The sequence below is a fragment of the Protopterus annectens genome, chromosome 9.part0 (genome assembly GCF_019279795.1).
Source record: "Protopterus annectens isolate FY-2018-M chromosome 9.part0, PAN1.0, whole genome shotgun sequence".
Classification (NCBI taxonomy): Eukaryota; Metazoa; Chordata; order Ceratodontiformes; family Protopteridae; genus Protopterus; species Protopterus annectens.
In genome coordinates, this window is record NC_056743.1 from 1091828016 (window position 1) to 1091851118 (window position 23103).

The 23103-nt window shown below is 41.1% G+C and overlaps 1 protein-coding gene across 3 annotated transcripts in view; it reads right to left on the minus strand.

The window, feature by feature from the left end:
- Positions 1 to 23103, minus strand: part of CALCOCO1 (calcium binding and coiled-coil domain 1) — a 1510704-nt gene that overhangs the window by 1369709 nt on the left and 117892 nt on the right. For all 3 annotated transcript variants that reach the window (XM_044083933.1, XM_044083936.1, XM_044083935.1), the window contains exon 2: positions 13852 to 14026. In XM_044083933.1, coding sequence (XP_043939868.1) covers positions 13852 to 14013 — 162 coding nt within the window. In that variant the 5' untranslated portion in view covers positions 14014 to 14026. The remainder of the gene's footprint in view (positions 1 to 13851; positions 14027 to 23103) is intronic.

The window sequence follows — 23103 nt, forward strand, 5'->3', positions numbered from 1 at the left end:
CTTTACTGGAACGAGTAGAAAAGCAGAAGGAAATTTAAAAGGTTGCTGGCAGAACAGTGGCAGCAGCGGACTCAGTAAAAGCCCAAGTGCTGCAACATTTGGAGTTTTTTTTTTTTTTTTTTTTTAATTTTATTTATTTGCAGTTTGTTAACCGGGAATATCCACTGGGCAGAGATAAACCCTTTTTCAATGGAGTCCCAGGGAGAAAGGCTCCCTGTACAGACATAAAAGGCAAAAAATCAGAAGTTAATACACACATACCTTATTAAATATCAAAAATCAAGTCAGAAGTAATACAAAAGATACAAGGTGTTATACAATTAATAAGTATATAATAAGAGAAAAAGTACAGTTTTGTACCTACCATAAATGTAGATGTTCGAGTGTTCACACTGCTGCAGTCATCACACTTGGGTTATCCTGCCATCAGGCGGTCCCACAGTTGGCCAGAGTTCCAAAGTCTTGGTCCGGCATCGGTTGCTGTCGCTTCTTCCCTGACGTCAGTGTGCCAGGGGTATAAAAGATTCATCCTACGCCATTTTCTTCAGTTTTTCTTGCCCCAGATGTCAGGTGCCCCCAATAGGTAGGCAATACATATTGCTATATAAAAATATACATATAAAAATAAAACAATACCTTCAATCACAAGCAAATACACCACAGAGGTTGTATAGGGTAGAAAGGTATAGATAAGTCCAGCTAGTTCAGAGGGGATGGAGGGAAGGTAACCTGGACTGCAGCAGTGTGAACACTCGAACATCTACATTTATGGTAGGTACAAAACTGTACTATTTTCATCATGTTACACTGCTGCAGTCATCACACTTGGGTTGAATCCCAAAGCTAAGGATGGGTGGTGGAACTAAACAGGGTTTGGAGAGGCTAGTAGGCCCTGCAGAACTGCAGTGGCAAAGCCAGCTCTGGTTTTAGAATATAGAGGTAAGTGACAGTGCTTGGTGAAGGTGTGCACTGAAGTCCAAGTTGCAGCCTACAAAATATCCTTGGTTACTACCCCTCTGAGGAAGGCTGTTGATGTTGCTGTAGCCCTGGTGGAATGGGGCCTGATGTTACCAGGCACAGATTTCCCATGGTGTGTGTAGCAGAAATGGATACAATGTCCTATCCATTTTGAAATGGTCTGTTTTGAGATAGCTTTTCCTTGAGATCCTGCAGCATAGGATACAAAGAGCTGGTCAGTTTTTCTGAAAGCCTTAGTTTTATCCAAGTAGTAACATAATTGCCTGTGAATGTCCAAAGAGTATAGGAGCCTTTCCCCTTTGTTCTGGGGGTTTGGATAAAAGGTGGGTAAATGAACGGTTTGGTTTAGGGCCACACTGGATACCACCTTTGGCATAAAGGAAGGGTTAGTCCGTAAAGAGACTCTATCTTGATGAAAAATGATGAAAGGCTCCACTGCCATTAGGGCCTGTAGTTCTGAGACTCTTCATGCTGAAGTTATTGCTAGTAGCAGGGCAGTTTTCCATGATAGGAAATGTAGATCATCTGTGAAAGCTGGTTCAAAGGGCGGAAGTGTAAGCTTTTCCAAAACAAAGTTGAGATCCCAAGTTGGTGTTGGTGCTCTCCGGGGCAGTCTTATGTTCTTAGCCCCTCTGAGGAACTGTCTTAGTAATGGATGTGAAAATATAGGAGGATCCGTGTTGTATTGAGCTGAAATAGCTGAGGTGTGGATCTTAATAGATGAGAAGGAAAGTCCTTTGTGCAACATCTCAGTTAAATATTAAAGAACCTGAGGGGTATTTGGGACAAGGGGATTTTGGCCTTTAGCTTGGTTCCAGGTGCAGAATCTTTTCCATTTGTCTGAATAGACTTTCCTGGTGCTGGGCCTCCTGGCCTCCAGAATGACGTCCATCCCAGCTTTAGAGAGAAGTGTTGACTGGTTGTTTAGGCAATTTGCCATGCAGCCAAATTTAAAGTCTTGAGCTGGCTGTGTAGAATCTGATTGTTTTGCTGAGTGAGCAGGTGAGGAATTGTAGGTAAATCCATGGTGGGCCTTGAGCCATGTTCCTTAGTATTGGATACCACTGTTGGCATGGCCAGTCTGGAGCAATGAGTATCATTTGTGGCCTCTCTAATCTGGCTTTCAGCAGCACCTTTGCCAGAAGAGGCAGTGGGGGAAAGGCATACACTGTCAATATTTTCCAAATGAATGAGAGGGCGCCCACTTTCCAAGCTAGTGTGCGGTATGTCCTTGTGAAGAATTTCCATAGTTAATAGTTTTGGGGGGAAGAAAACAGCTCTATGTCTGGGCTCCCCCATTTTTGAGTTATCATTGTGAATACTTGTGGATCTAGTTTCCACTCGTGAGGATCTGTGATGTTTCTGCTTAGATCGTCTGCCAGTGTGTTTTTCTTTCCTGGCAGGAATTGTGCTTGTAGTTGAACTTGGTAGGTCTGTGCTGTGTTCCACAAGGTCATTGCTCGTCTGCATAGGGGATAGGAGTGTGTGCCCCCTTGCTTGTTTATGTACCACATCACTGTGGTGTTGTCAGTCTTTATTAGGAGTTTCCTGGATGTAGGAGGTCCTTGAAAGCTGTTAGGGCATTTTGTACAGCTAGCATCTCTTTTTGATTGATATGTAAATGCCTTTGGTTTGCAGACCATTTGCCCTGAATACACTGTCCTGCCATGTGTGCTCCCCAGGCATAATCCGATGCATCTGTTGTTATAGTTTGCCTGGCTGTGGGTAAGGTAAAAGGCTGACCCTTGTTGAGGTGACATGCCTGAGCCCACCAGAGAAACTCCTGTTGAAGGCAGGGAATGAGTGGAATTATTGTTTCCAAGCTGTGGCTGTGTTGGGTCCATACGCTTTTCAGATACCATTGTAATTTCCTCATATGCAGTTTTGCAAATGGTATTAGTAGTATGCAAGATGCCATGAATCCCAAGGCCTGCAGAATTTCTCTTGTAGGGAGTTGGGTCTTTGTTGCCATCATTTTGAAGTATTGAGTCAGTTGTCCTTGCTTGTCTGGCGTGAGATAAGCCATCTGGGCCATTGTATTTAAGCTGGCACCCAGGAATATTATGTTTTGTGAGGGCACTAGTTTTGACTTCTTTTCATTTATTGTGTGCCCTAGGCAACTTAGTAGGTTTTTGACAAACGCCAGATGCTTTAATAGAATGTCCTTGCTTTCTGCTTGAATAAGGCAGTCATCCAGGTATGGATATATTTGAATCCCTCTTTGTCTGCAGTATGCAATTACTGGTGCCAGGCACCCCGGGCGCAGTAGATAAGCCAAAGGGCAGGGCAGAGAATTGGTAATGGGTTGAACCTGCAATAAATTGGAGGTATCTTCTGCAATTTTGTCTGATAGGGACATGAAGGTTTGCCTCCTTGAGGTCCAACGTTACTAGCCAAGTCTTCTTGCCCAGCATGGGAAGAAGTTGCTGCAGTGTTATCATCTTGAATTTGGGTACTTCCAGGTATGTGTTTAGAATTGAGAGGTCCAGAATGGGTCTCCAGGCTTTGTCCATTCGGGTAACTAGAAACAGTCTTGAGTAAAATCCTTGTCCTTGCTCCTGTGTAGGAACCTGTTGAATGGCTCTCATGTCCATGAGAGCTGAAATTTGCTTTTGAGCCTCTGCCCATTGATTTGGTGGCAGGTTTGGCATTCCTTTTATCCTTGGCAAAGTGTGAAAGTGGAATCTGTATCCTTGAGATACAATATTTAGGACCCATTTGTCTTTTGTGATGATGTGCCAATTGTATGCAAAAAGTGCTAGTTTTCCCCTCCAAGGGAGCTGCCAAGAGGGTTTTGCTTGGTAGTCTGAGGGGTAAGTCATTGTATTTGTCTTCTGGTAGTTTGAGACCTGTCTTCTCCTCCTTTTTTGGGTTGTGGCACTCCATTGTCGAGGCTGGTAAGAGCCTTGTGGCTGGCCTCTGCCTCTTGGGTGTCTGTATCTGCCCCTCTGTGGTCTGGCAGAAGCTGGAAAGGACCAGTTTTTGGTTGGCCAATTTCTGCTGAAACGAGGGGGTTGAACCTGTACGAAATCCTTGACCATCTGCATAGATTTTGCCTTATCCTCCATTTTCTTTAAAACTTCTTCTGCTTTTACACCAAATAAAACATCCTGCTGTAAAGGTGCATCCAATAACTTTGCTTTAACATGATCAGGTAAAGTTTGTTCTTTTAACCAAGCATGCCAAGATATGACAGACCCTGTCACTGCTGCTCTACAAGAAGCTTCCAAGGAATGAAATCCACATTGCAAAATATGTTTTCCCACTTGTTCAGCTGAATGCAACAAATCTTACATTTCCTTGTAATCTGGCTGGTCTGTATGTGCGAGCATTTTTTTGTTTTAATTGAGACATCAGATATTGTTGATATTTCAGCATGTGAAACTGACAATTTAAGGCCCTCATAGCTAGAGTAGCTGAGGTATATACTTTCTTTCCCCATCTGTCTAGTGCTCTAGAATCCCTTTCAGAGGGCACAGGATTTTTAGCAATAGAGGCCTTAACCCCTTTGGGACCCTGGGAAATGGTTTCTGGGTCAGCAACAGGGCTTTTATACAGGAATTTGTGTGAGTCAGGGACTCTGTAGTATCTGTCTGGTTTGGCTGGTGCTGGAGGTAGTGAATCTGGGTTAAGGCTAGATTCTGAATAAACATCATCTGCAATATCTAAAACAGGTGGAATAGCAAGTGGTCTGTGCTGGGGTAGTAAAAGGAACTCTCGGAGTCTTTTCTTAGAATCAGAGTAATCCTGGCCTTCCCATTGGAATTGTTCCCTCATAGTATGTAAGGTTTCCCCAAAAGAGTAGTCTTCTGGGGGGGATGCATAAGGGATAGACTCTTCAGCATCAGAATCTTCATAAGGGGGAAAGGAATATTCCTGTTCCTCAGAAGAGTCTGAGAAAACTGAAACCTGGTCAGAGGAAGCATAGTCCTCCTCCTGCCTTGGCCTTTTATCAGGAGGGGGATGGGAACCCCTGATTAGGGTAATTAAGTCTTCAGCCATCTTAAGCATCTTTTTATTAGGCATGGGGCCTTGTACTGGAGACTGCTGTACAGTCTTCTTTGTTTTTAAAGGAGTTTTCAGTTTTGCATAGGATTTAATAGTGAGTGTAGTCGGTCTGAAGACACCTTCTGCAACTGAAGGCATTTCAACTGCACCGGAATCTCCTTCAGGCATGGAGTCGGAAGGGCCTAAAGGTAAAGGTTGTGGAGGCCTAGCAATCTCCGCTTGTGAATCGGATGTCACCTGGGGTTCTAAATCAGCGGTCGTCAGGGGCTGCGTAGGTGCCTCACTGAAAACCGGAGAACCGGCGACTGGCCTAACAGAGGCCTCAGAGTCTGGTTTGGATTTTGGCTGCCTGTCCTTATCTTTGCGTTTTTTATGCATTCTGGTCATCGGTTGGTCCGACAGCATGGTATAATTAAATTCCCTACCAAAATAATGTTGGGCGAAATCAAACCGACATTTAACAGTTCGTTTATTAAACCTAGCACAAAACTGACAACCTGTGACTTTGTGGTCTGGGCCTAGGCAAGGAATAGAAAAGAATTTTAGAATCAAATCAAACCGACATTTAACAGTTCGTTTATTAAACCTAGCACAAAACTGACAACCTGTGACTTTGTGGTCTGGGCCTAGGCAAGGAATAGAATAAGAATGAAAGTCCTTATGAGGTATTTGCTTCCCAGAAGAAATGCAATTGTTAACTTTTTCTGACATCGGACTGAGGCAAGAAAAGGTTCCCCAATGGGGTACTTAGCTTTATGAAGACTTCGGTCTGAAATTCAATTTGAAAATCTCAGGAGTCGGCCGACCGGCACTTGCGAGCTGCTTCTGCTTCGGGCACCGCGTGGCAAGAAAGACTGAAGAAAATGGTGTCGGATGCATCTTATATACCCCTGGCGCACTGACGTCAGGGAAGAAGCGACAACAACCGACGCTGGACCAAGACTTTGGAACTCGGGCCGACTGCGGGACCACCTGACGGCAGGATAACTCAAGTGTGATGACTGCAGCAGTGTAACACAATGAACATCTTGCATTTCTCTAATACCCTAGCTGGAAAAGATGAGAGAAACTGTATAGCGTACATGAAAAGAAATGTACAGGTTTAAAAGAGGAGATTGTCTCAGAGCACACAGAGTGTTTACCTCATGTATATATGAGCATAAAACCCTCAGACAATTTTAATAAAAAAGTCAGAACTACCAACTGAAAGAGGTACTTTTGTCTGCAGGTTTTGCAGTAGAAAATATAATCCGATGGACACTGATCTTTCTTTTTTTTTTTTTTTTAAAAAAAAATACTCTGCAAGTGATGTGAATGGCATCCTACTGAAGTATGTAGGCTAACTGTTGATTAATTGTTTTTTCTTTTTAGTGCAATTATGTTAATAATAATTTACACTGATAATATTTCAGTGGGTTAAACAGTAACAGCAATTTCTGGTTGCAGAGAAGCTCTTTCAAAATGAGGGAGTGCACTGATTCAAGCATTCAAGCATTGGTGGGATTGAAGGAAGGCATTGTGCATTTTGTAGTGAATTTCATTAAACCCCAAGAAGGTGTCACAAGAGGAATGAGCAGAGCTTTCTAAAAATGTCTGGGGAACTGAAAGTCTCCAAAAGATTAGCAACAATAAATATGAGTCTGAGACTTCAAGTGCTAGAAGGAATTTGGAGCCTAACAATGTAGCTTAGTAACTGCTGTCTAGACAAAGTGGAGTTGGGGTTATAACATATTTGATTAAGCAAATATTTAAAATGAAGATGTTTTTAGAAAGGACAGGCAAGTATTAGCAGCACACAATGACAAAGAAAGTGTCTACTACGGCTAATGTGAGGAGTGGGTCAAACATGAGTGATTGCATTTTCTGGCTTATGGGCATTAAACACCAAATGAGCATGCCTCAAAACATGTACAAAGGAAAATTTTATCTATTGGGTACAACTGTGAACAGTTAGAGATGTACTACTTTTCTGTTCATTTAATTGTTTAAGGATGGTTAAGTCAATAAGACAGAATGCTACGCAAGTTGCCAAGTAAAAGACAAACAGAAAGAATTAGGTAACAGAACACGGGATAAGATAAGATTAATTTACTGTAATGAATCTTAAAATGTCGTAAAAGCCACTAAATATAATGGCACATGCTAGGATGATGAAACCACATAACTATGTTTTAACAGATACACTTAAGTAAATGAGCATCACAGCCTTATTATTACAAAACATTAAGGAAATATATATGGCAGAGTTCCAGAGGGCAAGCAAAAGAGAAATAGCAATTTTAGTAGAAAGCGGATTGTACACTGTAAGCAGAAGTTAAGAAGGGAAGGGCAAAATGTTGTTCTTAGAGGAGATTGGCAACGAAGAAGGATTACTATGGCAATTGTTCATCTACAACTAAAAATAAGCATCAAGGAGGTGAGCAACATAATGAATGACATAATAGGCTTTCATAATCAAGTATTACTAATAGCTTGAGACTGGACAAGGAAGGAAGTGGTCTCCCAGGAAGGGAGAGTTCTGAAAAGACTACTAAAAATACATGGGTTAAAAGATCCAGCAATGTCCTTTGCAGGTTGTCATAACTACATGTTCTACTTATGAAGACAGAGTATGGGTAATATTAGACTGGTTTAACACAGGAACATACGTATTTAACAGAAGATTTTGCGATACATCCAGTACTATTGTCAGATTACACAGCAGTAAAGTATATAAATACGACTGGGAAATAGTTGCTGGAAGCGGGAACACTGAAGATTCACAACATATTGGTTATGGGTGAAAAAGCATGAATGATATATAAAGGCATTACTAATGGGTTTGCTTATGAATACAGGGAGAGAAGATCAGATTGTAGCACAATGAGAGAAGGTAAAGATGGACATTAAAATGGGTTTTAGCAGAGGAATATACAACATACAAAGAAAATGTAAAAAAATTTGAAAACCATGCAAGACTGGGGGAGGGGGCTAGGAGATACTGCCCTAGAGAGCAAAATGGAAACTGCAAAGAAAATATGAGACAATTATGTGGTAGAATTATGTGAGTTAAAGCGTGTCCTGGTTAAACATTTTTTAGTTTTAGAATTCTTGTAAACCGCAGATGATGTTGGTATGTTAAATGAAATGCCAGAAGGTGGAGTGAGGGTTGCTAAAATGAGGGATGAGACTACAGGTCACATAAATCTTGACCCTGATCAAATTGTTCAGATATTCAGCAACTATTATGAGAACTTATACAGCAGACAGAGTGTAAATGGGGTCTGGAGACTGAAGGTAGACAAAATTATGGCAGGACTAAATCTGCATCAAAAACTGAACAAGAAGCTCAGGCACACTGTAGAGAAAATAAAATAAAGGGTACTCTCCCAGCCAACAGGTAACTTGCTTGGAATATCAGTAGTGAGAAGGGAGAAAGAGACTGTTGAAACCTAGGTAATTCTATTTAACAGGGTCCCAACTACCATGAAAAAAATCCAAAGTCATGAAGGTAGTCTTACCAATCCAGCCATGGCCTTCTGTCTATGGACCAAAATCAGTTTTAAATCATGATTACAAAACTCATGTCCATAGAAGTAGACTGTCTAATATTAAGAACAAGCTTATTAAACCAGATCATTGTGTAGTTATTGAAGGTAGACAATGTGATAATGTATCCAGAATCCAATTGTTCCATGAGGAAGATGAAATTATGGAGACCTTGTTGCTCCTACTAACTTCAGATGCAGAGAAGGCCTTTGAGAGGGTACATTGGGAATACCTGTGGGGAGTATTACGAGATTTAGCCTCCAAGAGCAATTAATAGAAATATTAACTAATCTGCATCAAGGAGCAAAGATAGAACTAAGATGAAATGGAAATTTGGTGAAGGGATTCACCCTGAGTAAAGGAACAAGACAGGGGATATCCCCTTGTCTCTCTTACTACATGCAATATATTTGAAACAACTAGCCCAGAAAATAAGACAGAGTTGTTGTGTCTTTCGGCTTTTCTCAGTTAGGGGTTGCCACAGCGGAACTCCGGTCCGCTAATGATTGGCAGTAGATTTTTACGTGCTGAGTTGCCGGCCCTGACGCACAACCTTCAATGTAGGTATACCCATTCACGCATGTCTCCACACAGAAGACGCTCTAGCTGAGAATCGAACGGGACAACGTCGTACTGTGAGGTGACAACGCTACCACAGCACCACCACCACAGAGTATTATACAATATTTTGTTACGTCCAGTAATTAAGAAAACTAGCCCTGTTTGCTGACAAAATAGTTTTGTATTTAACCAACCCAGATGAGACCATACCTGACCTTTTTCCTAATACTAAGAACATTTGTTGAGATTTCTAGTAGAGTCAATGAAGAGAAGACTAAGGTTATCCTAACAAACTATGTCCCTATGGAAGAAATGGTGCAACAATATCTATTCTTATGGGGCAATTTTAGGTTATAATACTTGGTGGTGTGGATAACAGAGAGAGCAAAGACTCTCCCAGAAAAAATGGATAGAAATTAAAAATATGAATCGGAGAATGTTGAAAACATGTTAAATAATTTCCTGAGGCACAGATAATAAAATACAGGTCCTAAAGACATTTATAGTATCCTTAATAATAAATAGGTGGCAGGCCTTCATATATGACGTGAAGACATTTTTTGTGGGATGATAACAATCCAAGGATTTGAGGAATTATTTTAGGACAACACAACTGTGATTGGCATTTCTACATGAAAACAGGAAGTATAAATAGGATGGAAATATATGCAGATAGACTTTTGGTCACAGCAGGGGTTAAAAATATTGCCAAGAAAATACATAGAACAAATAAAGTAATAGGAATCAAGATGTTTAGAGTGTGGAAGACAAGGAGCGGCAAGGATATATATATATATATATATATATATATATATATATATATATATATATATATATATATATATATATATATATATATATCAGGCTCCTTTCACTTTAGAGAGTTCTTTTTCCTTCCCTTTAGGTGTTGATGGAAAAGGGGATGTCAAGGTTTTATTGAGAAACTTTGCAAGTGAAGAAGACCCTTTAAAATGAACTTCCCCTGATAGTTTGAAGGGGTTTTGGGGCAGAAAGAAGCACAAGCTTCACAGTCTGTGTCCAAATGTGCTGCTGTAAAGCAGGAGAAATAAAGGGAGTGTGGGGGGGGGGGGTCTTGTGGAAAAATTTTGTAGCCAGATTTTTGAGAATGTTTTAAAGCTTTTATCAGCTATACTGAAGGGTAACTGAGGTATGAAAAAAGCCGCGCACACACACACATGCACACACACACACACACACACACACACGCACACACATGTGCACGCACACACACACACACACACACACACACACACACACACACACACACACACACACACACACACCTGCCCACCCATCCATGCCATACTAATGTTTAAACAGTAGTAACTTAAATATCTAAGAAATACTTGAAATGGAAAATGCTATTCTAAAACTAATTCCAATAGTAAACTTTTAATTCTAAAAAGTTAAAACATTCCCTCAGTAAATACCATCAAGTATAACCCCTCAACCTTCCCTCAGCAAATACTATCAAATATAACTCCCCCTGCTATCACTAGAGAACAGATCCTTATTGCTCTCTCTGAGCAAAGAACACGGCATCAATGCACCCAGGCAATAACTCAGGATGACTTCTAAATAGCATGAAACATGACCTATAAGGCCGCATGGAACTGCTATTTAACTGGAGCCCTCAAACAGCTCCATGCCTCCTGAATGGAGAGCAGCAGTAGTCACAATGTTGGGCCATCTACAGACCCACAAGTTTGACTAGTTCCAAATGCAAAGCCATGGAAATGATAAATAATGACATAGGAAACCTCCAGACACTGAACCTAACCCAATCTAGTTTAGTCAAAGGCAGGTCATGCCTACTCAACCTGACAGATGTCTTTGAGAAGGTCATCAAAGCAATGGATGAGAGCAAAATGGTTCACACTGCCTACCTTGACTTGGCCAAGCCAAGTGGCGCAATACCCCACTCAGGCATTGTTGACAAACTCAGGAGGTTGGGTATAAATCTTTATGTCACCCACCTAATAGCCAGCTGGCTCACAGACCGGACCTAGGAAGTTAGAATAGGGGAGTTCACCTCTACAAAGTAGCCATTCACAAGAGGAGTCCCTCAGGGATCAATCCTGGGAGAGATTATTTTTCGCATTTACAAGGCCAATGTCAATGGTCTCTGGCTGACTAAATTTGCAGATGACTGCAAATTAGGAACGGTCACCAAATCCCCCACCGCACCAAATGTTCTCCAGGAAGGGCTGACACTGACAAACAACTGGTGTCAGAGCCGTGGATAAAAACTAAATGCCAAGAAATACATAATGGTATCCTATGGGAAGTCATCCACCCCTGTAATGATCATATTGACAACATAACCCTAAGAGTTAACCCAGAAGTCAGGGACTTGTGGAGACACAGACAGTAACCTAGACTTTGACCATCATATGTCTACAGTAGTGAGGAAACCATTCTATTTTGTGCAACTTATAAACAAAGGTATAACATCTAGGTCCAAGGAAGTTATCTTTCCTTCTGTATTCACCATCCACCCTTTGCTAAGTAACTAACCAGGCATATCTAACAACTCATACATCCACAGAGGTTCCCAACTAAAATAATATAGGAAATAAGTAGCATGGCCCTATGGAGACGACCCGAAGGCCCTATTCCTGCATTCTGTCTCCTGCAGGCTGTTGAGGGGAGATCTATGCCAGGCAAATAAGGCATTATCAGACCCCATACTCTGACTGACCTCCTGCACATCTGAAAAACAAGCAGCACCAGAATTACCTACTCTTAAACCTTGCCTGTGATATAAATAGGACCTGCTGGAGAGACAGGTATGTATTCCAAAGAGAACCCCTTCTCTGAAATAGGCTCCCCATCCATGTGAAGCAGAGTTCCTCTCTAACCCATTTCAAGTGTAACTTGGACAATTGGATGGGGAACAGGAAATCCATCCCTAGTTCGACACCTATGTCACTAATAGACACAGGCAGCCTGTAATGGCTCCTCTCCCAGGCCACTGCTTCTATATGTTTTATCTCCGAAGTACCTGCTTACACTTATCAAGGGTACCAGAACTTGTCAGAGATTTGGTATGCATGGCTAGGCTTAAAAAGGCCCTTGTGGTCATTATCCTAGTAAACACCTATGAACCTACAAACCTATAAAACTAACAACTAACATTACACAGATGTAAATATGAAAATATGTAAATCAAAATATTTAAGTGTTGTCTAAAGTTGCCAAAAAGACAATGGGTAGGAAAAAAAGGTGGAAAACTCCAGCTAATGGTATAATAACAAAATATTTTTGAAAAACTTATCTTAAAGTGGAAATCAGAACCCTTGCGAAAATTTAGTTCAGGTGGCAAATGAGCTCTGAGGTATTTTGATAAAGGAGAGGGAATTGTGGGTAGGAGAGGAATCATAGTCCTGGAAATGAAGGTTTAACGGTGCTGAGACCAGATCTGAGCTGGATGCAAGACCCAACAGTTGAATTAGATAAAAAAGACCACATTAAATCTTGTGAATAGGGTGTAGGAGGGGCTAGCAGAGGACAGAATTAAGAAACTGTCAAATAGAACAGAGGGAATGGGAATAAATATTAGGCCAGGAACATTAAGAGGAGTGGCAAGAAATCTGCCCAGTAAGAAAGATTGTAACAAAATCCAGAAAACTGGAAATGTCTCCACAAATGGTTTTATAAACTGGAGAGGATACACAAGTTCTCAGAGGTTAACATGGGATGCTGACGACTCAAAAAAAATCAGCCCTTAAGAGACTGAGAACATATATTTTGGACTTGTACAGCTAGAGCAATTTAGATCAGACCTGCAATCTTAATTAACTAGAATAAAATATATAAGGACCATTTATTGTTGGATTAGCATGGGAAAGAGAAGTTCCTGGCAAGAGTCAAATTATTGGTAAACTTCGTTGTTTTGGTGTCCAAAAAAGTGATCCAATTTATGGAAAACCAATAAAATATCACAAATTAAAACGTGGCTAATAATGTAAATGAGATCAGGGAAATGGAAGTTTTGACAGGGAGAGGGAAGCTATGCAAAAGTGAAGAAGGAAATGGGATAAATGAAACCAAGTATGGTTAGAAGATTAGTATGAACAGTTATCAATGCTCTGTCACAGATGTGAATGTGAACTTGTGCGTAAATATTGATAACTATGATTTGCTTTAGTTCATGTTAACCAACATAAACGTATGTCACACTGTGCACCTTAACATTCAACTGTATGTTGAGAATAAAGCTCCTTCAAAATCACTTAGTTATTTTTTAGGATCTCCAGAAAGGCAACAAGACAGGATCACTGGATAGCCTCAAATATCATATTAAGAACTACCTTAAATATTAAAAAAATATGTATCCGACATACAAGTTAAGTGGAGACACCTGCAAAGCACTACGTACATACGACACCAAGTGCTTGAACACACATGCAGAGATGCATATACCCATACAAATTAAAAAAAAATAAATTAAATAAAGGCTCTCGTACAAATTAAAAATAATAAATTAAATAATAGCATCTGCACACAAGAAAAAATACTTCTTAATGGATCTGATACAATTTGTCTAACATCTGCACAAAACCAAAGACATTTTACAGCAAATAACTGTCTCATTTTCATTTTATTTACTTACTACTTGTATGGTAAGCTAATCACTTAGAAATGTTAGGTTGCCCACAAGGCTTGCACCTTACTAAGCTCTACACACCTAGGCTTAGTGAACAATGTAAATAAGAATAAAAAAAAAAAGGTTTGTCAAAGTTTCTCTCTTACCTTGAACAGCCCAATCCAGTCCTTGGATGACCATCCAATTTTGGGAGTGAGAGTGTAGTGGCATTCAATGCTGGTACTAGTAATGTAGGACTGATTGACATTGTGGAATACCACTTTAGCATGAGTCATGGACTGAGACTCACTATGCTGCAAATTTTCCATTGTCTTTCAGAAGCTGCATGCAAAAAAAAGTAAATAAAAATGAGGTAAAACAACAAACGTCCAGTATAAAGATAAATAAGCAAATTTCAGAGTAAAATGATGTTTGCTGTTCTGGTCTGTGTGCTGTGCAGGACTTTGTTTTGTTCTTGGAGTAATTCTACCACTTGTAAAATAAATTGCACACCTTCTCCCACCACCTCAAATACAAATCTCATCCAATCCCTGGACCTCATATATTCAATAAATTTCAGTCTAGCAGTTGGTTCTAGTCTTGTACTATGCCTCACATTATAGCAAAAAGAAAAACAAGCTTAGCCTCTGCCAAAAGGCAGGTTACTTTCTCCTCTATACAATTTTATTATCAGTCCTTACTGCCATTGGCAGCTTTTTAAAGCAGTACTGGGGTCAAAATTAACATAATCTATTTTATCTGGAAAAAAATGCCTTCTGACATTTTATCAGCAGTACTAGAGTGGAAAATCTGTGCACTGTTTTACAAAAACAATAATCTAAAAGAAAAAAGTGCAGTGCATCACTATGCTAAAGGCATGCTCTACAGTAGCAAAGTGGGCCACACATGCTTATGAGAATTTGCCCCCTAGATTTTATCTAATAGTGAGTTTCTCTACTGTCCCATGTAAATTCTCAAAAGCGCTTAACATACACATTGCTTTCTACCACAACAGTACAGTTGTGTAAGTAAAATGTATCATAACAGTAGATGTTCAAATGATCATTGCTGCAGCAGCCTTAGCCATATGGGTAACATCCAGCAAGTATATAACAGCCGTTGAACTTTCAAAGCTTCAGGGCACCTTCCATCTGCCCAAACTGTCAGTCAGCTTGAGCTCAGCTGACTAAAAGACAAGTTTGGGCGCCAAAGTCCTTCAGCACTTTCCCGCCAGTAGGCAGAGAGGGAAGTGGAGCTCTGAAAGGACATTCCTAGGAGCAAAAAAAAAAAATGTCCACACCCTGGCATAAAAATACATCAAAACACAATGGGTGTTGAGGGAAGAAGAGGCTACTGCAGCAGTGATCATCTGAACATCTATTGTTTTACTAACAAAAATGTACTATGTTCATCATATTCATCAATGCTGCTTTAGCCTTATCTATAGCGGTTGATTACCTTCACTAACTACATTTGGGAGATGGAAGGAGAAGAGTCCAGGAAACTATGGAGAATGGTTCTAGCAAAGCTTGATCTGAACCAAGAGAAAGAATCAAGCTTACAGTGATTTTAAGTATGTACAGAGGACCAAGTAGCAGCTTCTAGAACATTTCTAGAATCTAACCATTTCCCAAAAGCCACAGATGAAGACAAGGACCTGGTAAAGTGGACATTAACCACTCCTGGAACAGTTTTGTTGCGATGAATATATCCAAAGATAATTCCCTTAGAGAACCATTTAGAAACGGTCCATTTTAACACTTATTGTCCCTTCCTCTTATATTCACAAGAAATGAACAAATGATCCAAAGATTTGAAAGATTTAGTTATATCAAGATAGCACCCGAGTTGTCTGTGGACATTCCAGGTAATGAGTATCCCTTCTCCCTCATTTATAGTTTCAGGAAAGAAAACAGGGAGATGGACAGTTTTGTTTAAAATTAACTGGGATACCACGTTAGGCATAAAAGAAGGATTAATTCTCAAAGAAACCCTGTCCCTATTAAAATGAGGCAGGGGTGACTCACCATAAAAGCTTGCAACTCAGATAACCTTCTTGGAGGCCACAGCAATCAGTAAAAGTGTTTTCCATGTTAAGAACCTCAAGTCAGACAGATTAGCTGTGTCAAATGGAGCAAGTGTTAGCTTCTCTAGCACAAAATTAAGATCCCAAGGAGGGGCCACTGGTTTACTTGATGGCCTCTTGTGCAAAACCACTTTTAAGAATATTTTGACAAGAGACTGCATTGAAACAGGAGGATCCATGGGAAGATATGCTTAAATGGCTGATAAACCTTGACAGAGGAATAAGAATGGCCACAGAACAGTAACTCACACAAATATTGTAGAACCAGAGAACATCTAGTCCTGAATGGATGCCGGTTAGGGTTGTCGGCACTAACTAGAAAACCTTTTCCATTTGCTAACATATGATTTTCTAATCGTAGGCTTTTTTGCCTCCACTAGTACCTGCTGCACGTCCTCACTAAATAGGTGCCTAAAAGGAATTAAGACCCAATCATCCAAGCAGCCAACTGAAGTTGATCAATATCGGCATATATATCACACATCCCTGTTCTTGATTGAATTCATCCAGTCCGTGAGGATGCTTGCAGTAAACACCCCTGAGTCTTGCCAGGTGTATCATGAGAATCATAGATGCCATGAGACCCAAAATCCTGAGATATTCCCTTGCAGTGACTGAAAGTCTGAGCGGAAAACCTTAGAAACAGATTTAGATAAAGATCTATTTTTTCCTCTGGAAGAAAAACTCTTTGAACTAAGGTGTCTAATTGACATCTAAGGTGCATGATTTTGTGTGAGAGAGTCAAGAAAGCCTTTTGAATGTTCTCTTTGAATTCCAGCTTATGTAAGAGATTTCTCACCCAAAACAGATTTTCCTGACACTCTCAAAAAGACTCTGCAGAAATGAGCAAGTTGCCCAAAAATAAAAAAAAATGTGGATTTATGGGCCAAGTCTTTTTGTACTTTTCAGAATGAATTCTGTACATGCCGCAGTTTGGTTAAGGATGCCTTATTAGATGTTAACAATATCCAAATACTGTCTCCAATAACAGTCTTTAGAAATAATAGTAACAATGCTGCTGTTAAATACATCCAAAGTTTCTGCATGTTTATTCTGATTCTCCTGAATACTATCAACTGAAGAAAGCAGTTAAGTACCTGCCATAACATTTCATGCGTGTTGTCCATCTTGAGCTTTATTCTCACTGATGGGATCGGATCTAATCCATCAGATCCATCTCAGCAATTTCAAAAGCTCTAGGCCTTCAGCAAAGCTGATGGGCATTCTTCCCTACCCATAATGCAACTCCCTAACCTCCGCAACCCTTGTTTGCTCCAAAAACATTTTATATAAATATAAAACAAACAATTATTTGGGAGACTGTAGAGTCCTATAATGTCCAATTAGTACTACTCGGTCTCCCAGGAGTGTAGGCAGGGTGGGGGGTTGTGAGAATAAAGGTCAAGATGGTCAACACACTTGGAACATTATAGTAGGTACATAACATCTTTATGTGATGTTGTCAGTCTTGCCTTTATTCTCGCTGATGGGACCGCATCCCAAGCTACCTGATTCTTGGGTGGCACATGAATATTTCTCAGAACCACAAAACCTAAAGAGGCTCTACTCCTAGAGGCCAAATTAATTTTGTAATGAGTAATGAAGGTATGAGGTTTTGCCCATGTCACTGCAGCACAGATATTATCCAAAGATAACTTAGCTTGAAAGGCTGCAGATCTGGCTACTGACCTAGTGGAATGAGCTTTAACAAGGGTACAAAGAGCTTTGTTCCTAGACTTGTAAATGAAGGATATACATTGTGAAAGCCATTTGGATAAGGTAACTTTAGAGACTGGTTGGCCTTTTCTAATATCAGAATAAGAAATAAAGATCTGGCCTGACATCCTGATTTCTGAAGTTCTATGTAAGTAGAAACTTAATTGTCTATGAACGTCCAGAAGATACAGTGTATATTCTCCTTTATTTTGGAAGTTTGGGAAGAAAACTGGCAGCTCAATAGATTGAGGTTACTTTCCAACACAACCTTAGGTAGAAATGAGGGGTTAGTGCATAAAGAAACTCTGTCCTTATGAAATACTAGGTATGGAGGCTTGGCAGATAAAGCTTGCAATTCTGAAACTCTCCTGGCTGAAGTAATAGCCACTATGAGGAATGTTTTCCAGGAGAAGTACTTCAAATCACAGATAGCAGATGGCTCAAAGGGAGGATAGATAATGTCTGACTAAATGAAATTCACATCCCAGGGCGATCACAAGTTTTTGTATGAAGGTCTTATCATTGTAGTTCATTTTAGGAATGCCTTACAAAGTCTGTGTGACTTGATTCCAGAACCATTTGCTGTGATATGGAAATCTGAAACTGCTGCCAGCTGAACTCTAACAGTGACTGCAGCAGCACCTTCATTGAACAATTTTGCCAAAAATTCTAGAATAGAATGTATGGGTGCAGTAAAGGGGTCCATCAGATTATTGCTGGCCCATACAAAAAAATCTCTTCCATTTACCTCTGTAGAGTTTTCATGTAGATGATTTATGGGAAGATACAAAATATGTTTAACTGAAGAGGAAAGGAGAGGAAACCTGGCAATCAGGGAAACTAGAGCAGCCAAACTATTAGTTTGAGATTGTTCAGGTTGGGGTGAACCATTCCTGATGGGTGAGTCAGAAAGTCTGGAGCAGGGTTCAGAATCCATGGTTCGCCCCATACATGAGGCTGATAAAAGGGGAACCAATTTTGGCAAACCCAATAGGGGGCAATTAGGATTACGGTCATTTCCAACAAACTTGCTTTCTGCAAAAACTTGGGAAATAGAGGGACTGTAGGAAAAATGTAAAGAAGTCCCGGAGGCCAATCATGAACAAGTGCATCCCTTGGTGACTCTCCCGTAGGAGGGATCAGGGCAATGTAGTTGCTGCATTTGTCACTGGTTGGTGATGCAAAGAGATCACAGCAGAGCTGGCCCCATTTTTGGAAGATATCTTTAGTCACTATATGACTGATTTCCCCGGGATGTGCATCACTATCAGAAAATGGTTGGAAGCTGTTGCCTATTGCCAGACTATCAGGGCTTCTCAATAAAGGGGGGTACGATCTGGCCCCCCATTTGTTTATGTACCAGACCACAGACATGTTGTCCGACTGGATTGCTATACTTTCCAGAGGGAGGGAGTCCTGAAATGCTTGCACCGACCTCATCTCTAGGATGCTTATGTACAAATGAGTCTCATGTTGTTGCCAGATGCTTTGAACAGTCTTCCCTAGATAATGCCCCACCCTATCTGGGATGTGTCCATGGTCACTGTGGCTTGGGAGTGAGAGAGAATGAAGTGATGGCCTTGAGATACTAACGGAGAGTAAATCCAACACTGGAGATCCTTTTTTGTAGGAACTGGTTATCATGTCCTTGTGCGACATTGGAAGTTCCATAATTGATCATGCTGTGGAAAGTAACCACTGAAATATTCTCATAAGGAGATCAGCTAGGGGAATGAGAACAACTGAAGCTGACATTTTACCCAGAACTTGGAGAACTAGTTTTGCAAAAGCTTGTTTCTTCCCGAATACCCGACTCACATAATGGCGAAGATAGTGTACACTGTCTTGTGGAAGTTTTGTTATCATTTTAGTCATGCTCATCTCTGCTCTTATGAAGACCAAGCTTTGACATGGCTCTAGAGCAAATTTTTCAAAATTTATAGTAATACCTAGGGAGGAACAGAATTGTAGCATATAGTCCCTGGCTTGTAGCAGACGATGCCTGGTCGGGTAGGTTATGAGCCAGTCATTCAAATATGGAAACGCCCAGAATCCTCAGCGTCTCAGATGAGCCATCACTACTTCCATGCATTTGGTGAACACTCTGGGGCCTGTATTGAGACCAAAGAGCAGAACTCAAAACTGGAAGTGACCGTCTCCTAGCCGGAAGCACAAGTACCTTGTAGACCGTCTCTCTCCATTCATATGTGGTAGTACGCATCCTGAAGCTATACATAGCACACCCAATCGTCTTTTTCCAGGAATGGAAATACTGACTGCATTGTCACCATCCAGAACTTGGTCTTTTTCACAGATTTGTTCAGATTCCTGAAATCCAAGATGGGTCTCCAGTCCACTGTTTACTTTGGGACTAAAAGGTATCTTGAGTAAGTTCCGGATCTTGTTTAGGTCTGCGGTGACTTCTTGGATGACTCTTTTACTTCACAACTTATGAATTTCTACTGTTACTTGTTCCTTCTGACTGGGTGGAAAGTCTGGAATGGATTTGTTTATAGAAGTGGAGAAGGTGAAGGGAATGGTATATCCCCCAGATATTATGTCCTGCACCCATCTGTCATTTACCTTTTGCCAGGTTTCATGGTGCAGAGACAATCAACCCCCCTGACTACTTCCAGAGGCAAACAATCAGACACTCCTTCAGGAGTGCTGGCAGGGTCTACCAAAGAAAGAGTCTCTGGAGTCCTGATTCTGCGGCATACCTCTCAACCTCTTACAGCAAGAAATCTGGACAAAGCCATGGATAATGGGGGGCAAAGGCCTGAAAATAGGGACAATTTTTAAATATTGCTCTTACAAAGTTAGAAAGTTGATAGAATAACAGGATTTGAATTTGCATTAATTTTGTGAAGGGTATAAAGCCTAAAACTCAAATGCCTGTCATTATATTCTGACTTAAATCCTCAAAGATTTGCAAATGATTTGCTAGAAAACCACAATTTTATGAGAAACAGACCAAAAATATAATGCAAAAATCCGTGCAGTTGAGAGGTATGTTCTGCAGGCCTCCCTTGCCGCGAGCGTGGCATATTCCATTATTGTTCCCCCCTCTTCCTCTAGGGGAATGTTCACCCTGTGTTCCCTGGAAAGACCTTTGTGACTTTCTTTACCACATTTTTCTACTACCTCTCTGACCTTTGGGAAAGGGTCTGGTAGGTGTGGAAAAACGCACTCCAATGGCAGACAAGGTCTTGCCCTCCTGTTCAAACCTAGTAAGCTTCTCTAACTTTAAGCCCAAAAAGAGAAGAGCCATTAAAAGGGGCATTAATGAAGGAACACTTGAAGGGCTCTGGGAAACCACAATGGTGCATCCAGGCCTGTCTCCTGAGAGAAATGCCTGAACCCGCTACACTATTTGTTCCATCTGCTGTGTAAGATATGAGCCTTACAGAACAGTTTATGACTAAATTGAGGGTTGTGAGCTTAGTATTGGCTTTATCTGCAACCCTGTCAGCTACAGCTCCTTGGAGGGAGTCTGAAAGTTCCTTCAACAGATCCTTCTGTAATCTGGTAAAGTGGGTAAGGTAATTCAGAGACCGTAAGGTAAAGGTCACTGAGGAAAAGATGTGTTTCCCACAACTATCCATGGTCCTGGAATCCTTATTCGGAGTATGAATAGAGGAACTGGTCTCAGACAGTTCCTTTTTAGTGGCTGCTGCCACGTCCATGGCATCAACTGCTACACCTTTTGTTAAGAATGGCTTGTCCTTTGGGACAGTAATGTACTTATTTGGCCTCCTAGGAGTAGGTTCTATGGAATCTGGGGTCTCACAAGCCTTGGGAGATTAATTCAATAATCTCATCTGAAGGAGAAGTCATTGAAGTGGTTGAAGGGTGAGACCCAAAAGCCTTCAGGTATACTGACTCCTCAGTTGAAGGGGATGTGGATTGCCAGTCATACCTCTGCTTCAAAATTTCCAGGATGTCTCCAAAGGAGATATCTTCAGGAAGTGACAGTGGGGACCCTTCTGCCTCATCGAGGTCAGTATTGGATGTGAAAGACTCCTCCAGGGAGTCAAGATGCTTCCTCTTGCAGGTCCTTTTCCGAGGGACCTCCTCAGTAGAATAGTCTAGGGAGGTTTCAGAAGATGGGGGAGTCCCCTGTTGGACATCCTGAGGTCTGGGGTCTCTTCAGTCATGTGGAGAGGGTATGTAAGTAGACAAAGACACCTCTGCAGAACTGGGAAGAAGGTCTGAGAGGGAGTGTGTCTTAGAATGGGATGAAGTCAAAACCCTCCTCATGACTTCAAAGGCAGTCCATCCCTGCTCCATTGAGCACCCTGGATCTGAAGGGTTGTTGGGGCTGAAGGAATCTCCAGAACAGAAGACAGAAGCTCTGAAGCAGAGGTAGGAGCTGAACTCACCCATGCCAAAGTCCCCAGAGGCAAGGTCGGATCCAGAGAGATCTGAACCAGCTCTGATGACCCGACCGGAGAGTGTCAGCTCCTACACGTCTCCTTCACCAACTGGGTGGAAAGGCTCAGGACAGACATTGGATCCGAGGAACCTATGGATCCCAAATCAGATACAGACACAAGCAGGACATCGGAATCTTCTGGCTCCAAAACCAAGGGACGGATCAGAGATGAAGCAGGTTCTGAGGGAGAGGACAGTGTCTGATCCGATTCCTTTGGGTTGGATCCAGTAACAGTTTGACCAAGGTCTCTGCACTTCCCTATTCACATCTTCATCGGACAAACACCTGGTGGAACGAGTAGAAAGAGTAAGAGACCTTTAATTCATTAAAAATGGTGAAAGGAGATAAGAGAGGATTGGTTCCAAAGAAGGTGAACAGCTCCAGTATCTGAATTCTGTGGGTGCTGAAGATGTTGGAGCCAAGGGTTCCAACTGCTCTGATGAAGTCTTGGATCCAGTATCAACTGTCTGCTCCGAGAGTTCTGTTGGAGCCAATAGTTTTGAAACTTTCTGCTTTGTTTCTGAGGAGGATTTCCATGCTAAAGAAGTGCATTTTTGAGATTTGTCTGACTTTTCAGATTTGGTAGTAGACTCCTGTGATATAGCCTCAGAGAAGGTCGTTTTTAACAGACCCTTCAAAATAAGCATATTCATGCAATCTGTAAGAGCCCACTGGTTGAATCCATGGCATATGGAGCATGACTCTTTGAGGTGAAGAGACCCCAGGCAACACACACACACACACACACACACACACACACACACACACACACACACACACACACACACACACACACACACACACACACACACACACACACACTGTGAATTACTAAGGGCATCTTCTTTCCACACTGCTCACACTTTCTGAAACCAAAAGGTTTCCCTTCCTGTTTTTGTGACATTTTAAACAGCTATGATAAAAGGAAATAAACCAGGAAAAACACACTCACGCAACGATACAAGCACACCAGAAAGTCCTCTACTTTAATTTAAATGGACATAGATTAGAAGAAAACCTTTTTTTCTTTGGAAAATCATCCTCTAACTAAAAACGGATGATAAAGGAGGAACGGGATAGAAAAGGAGGGTAAACGTCCTCTAACTTAAACAGACTTTAGTTAGATGTCCTCTAACTGAAATGGAAGCTAACAGGAGAAAGAAAAGGGCCTAACAGTCACTC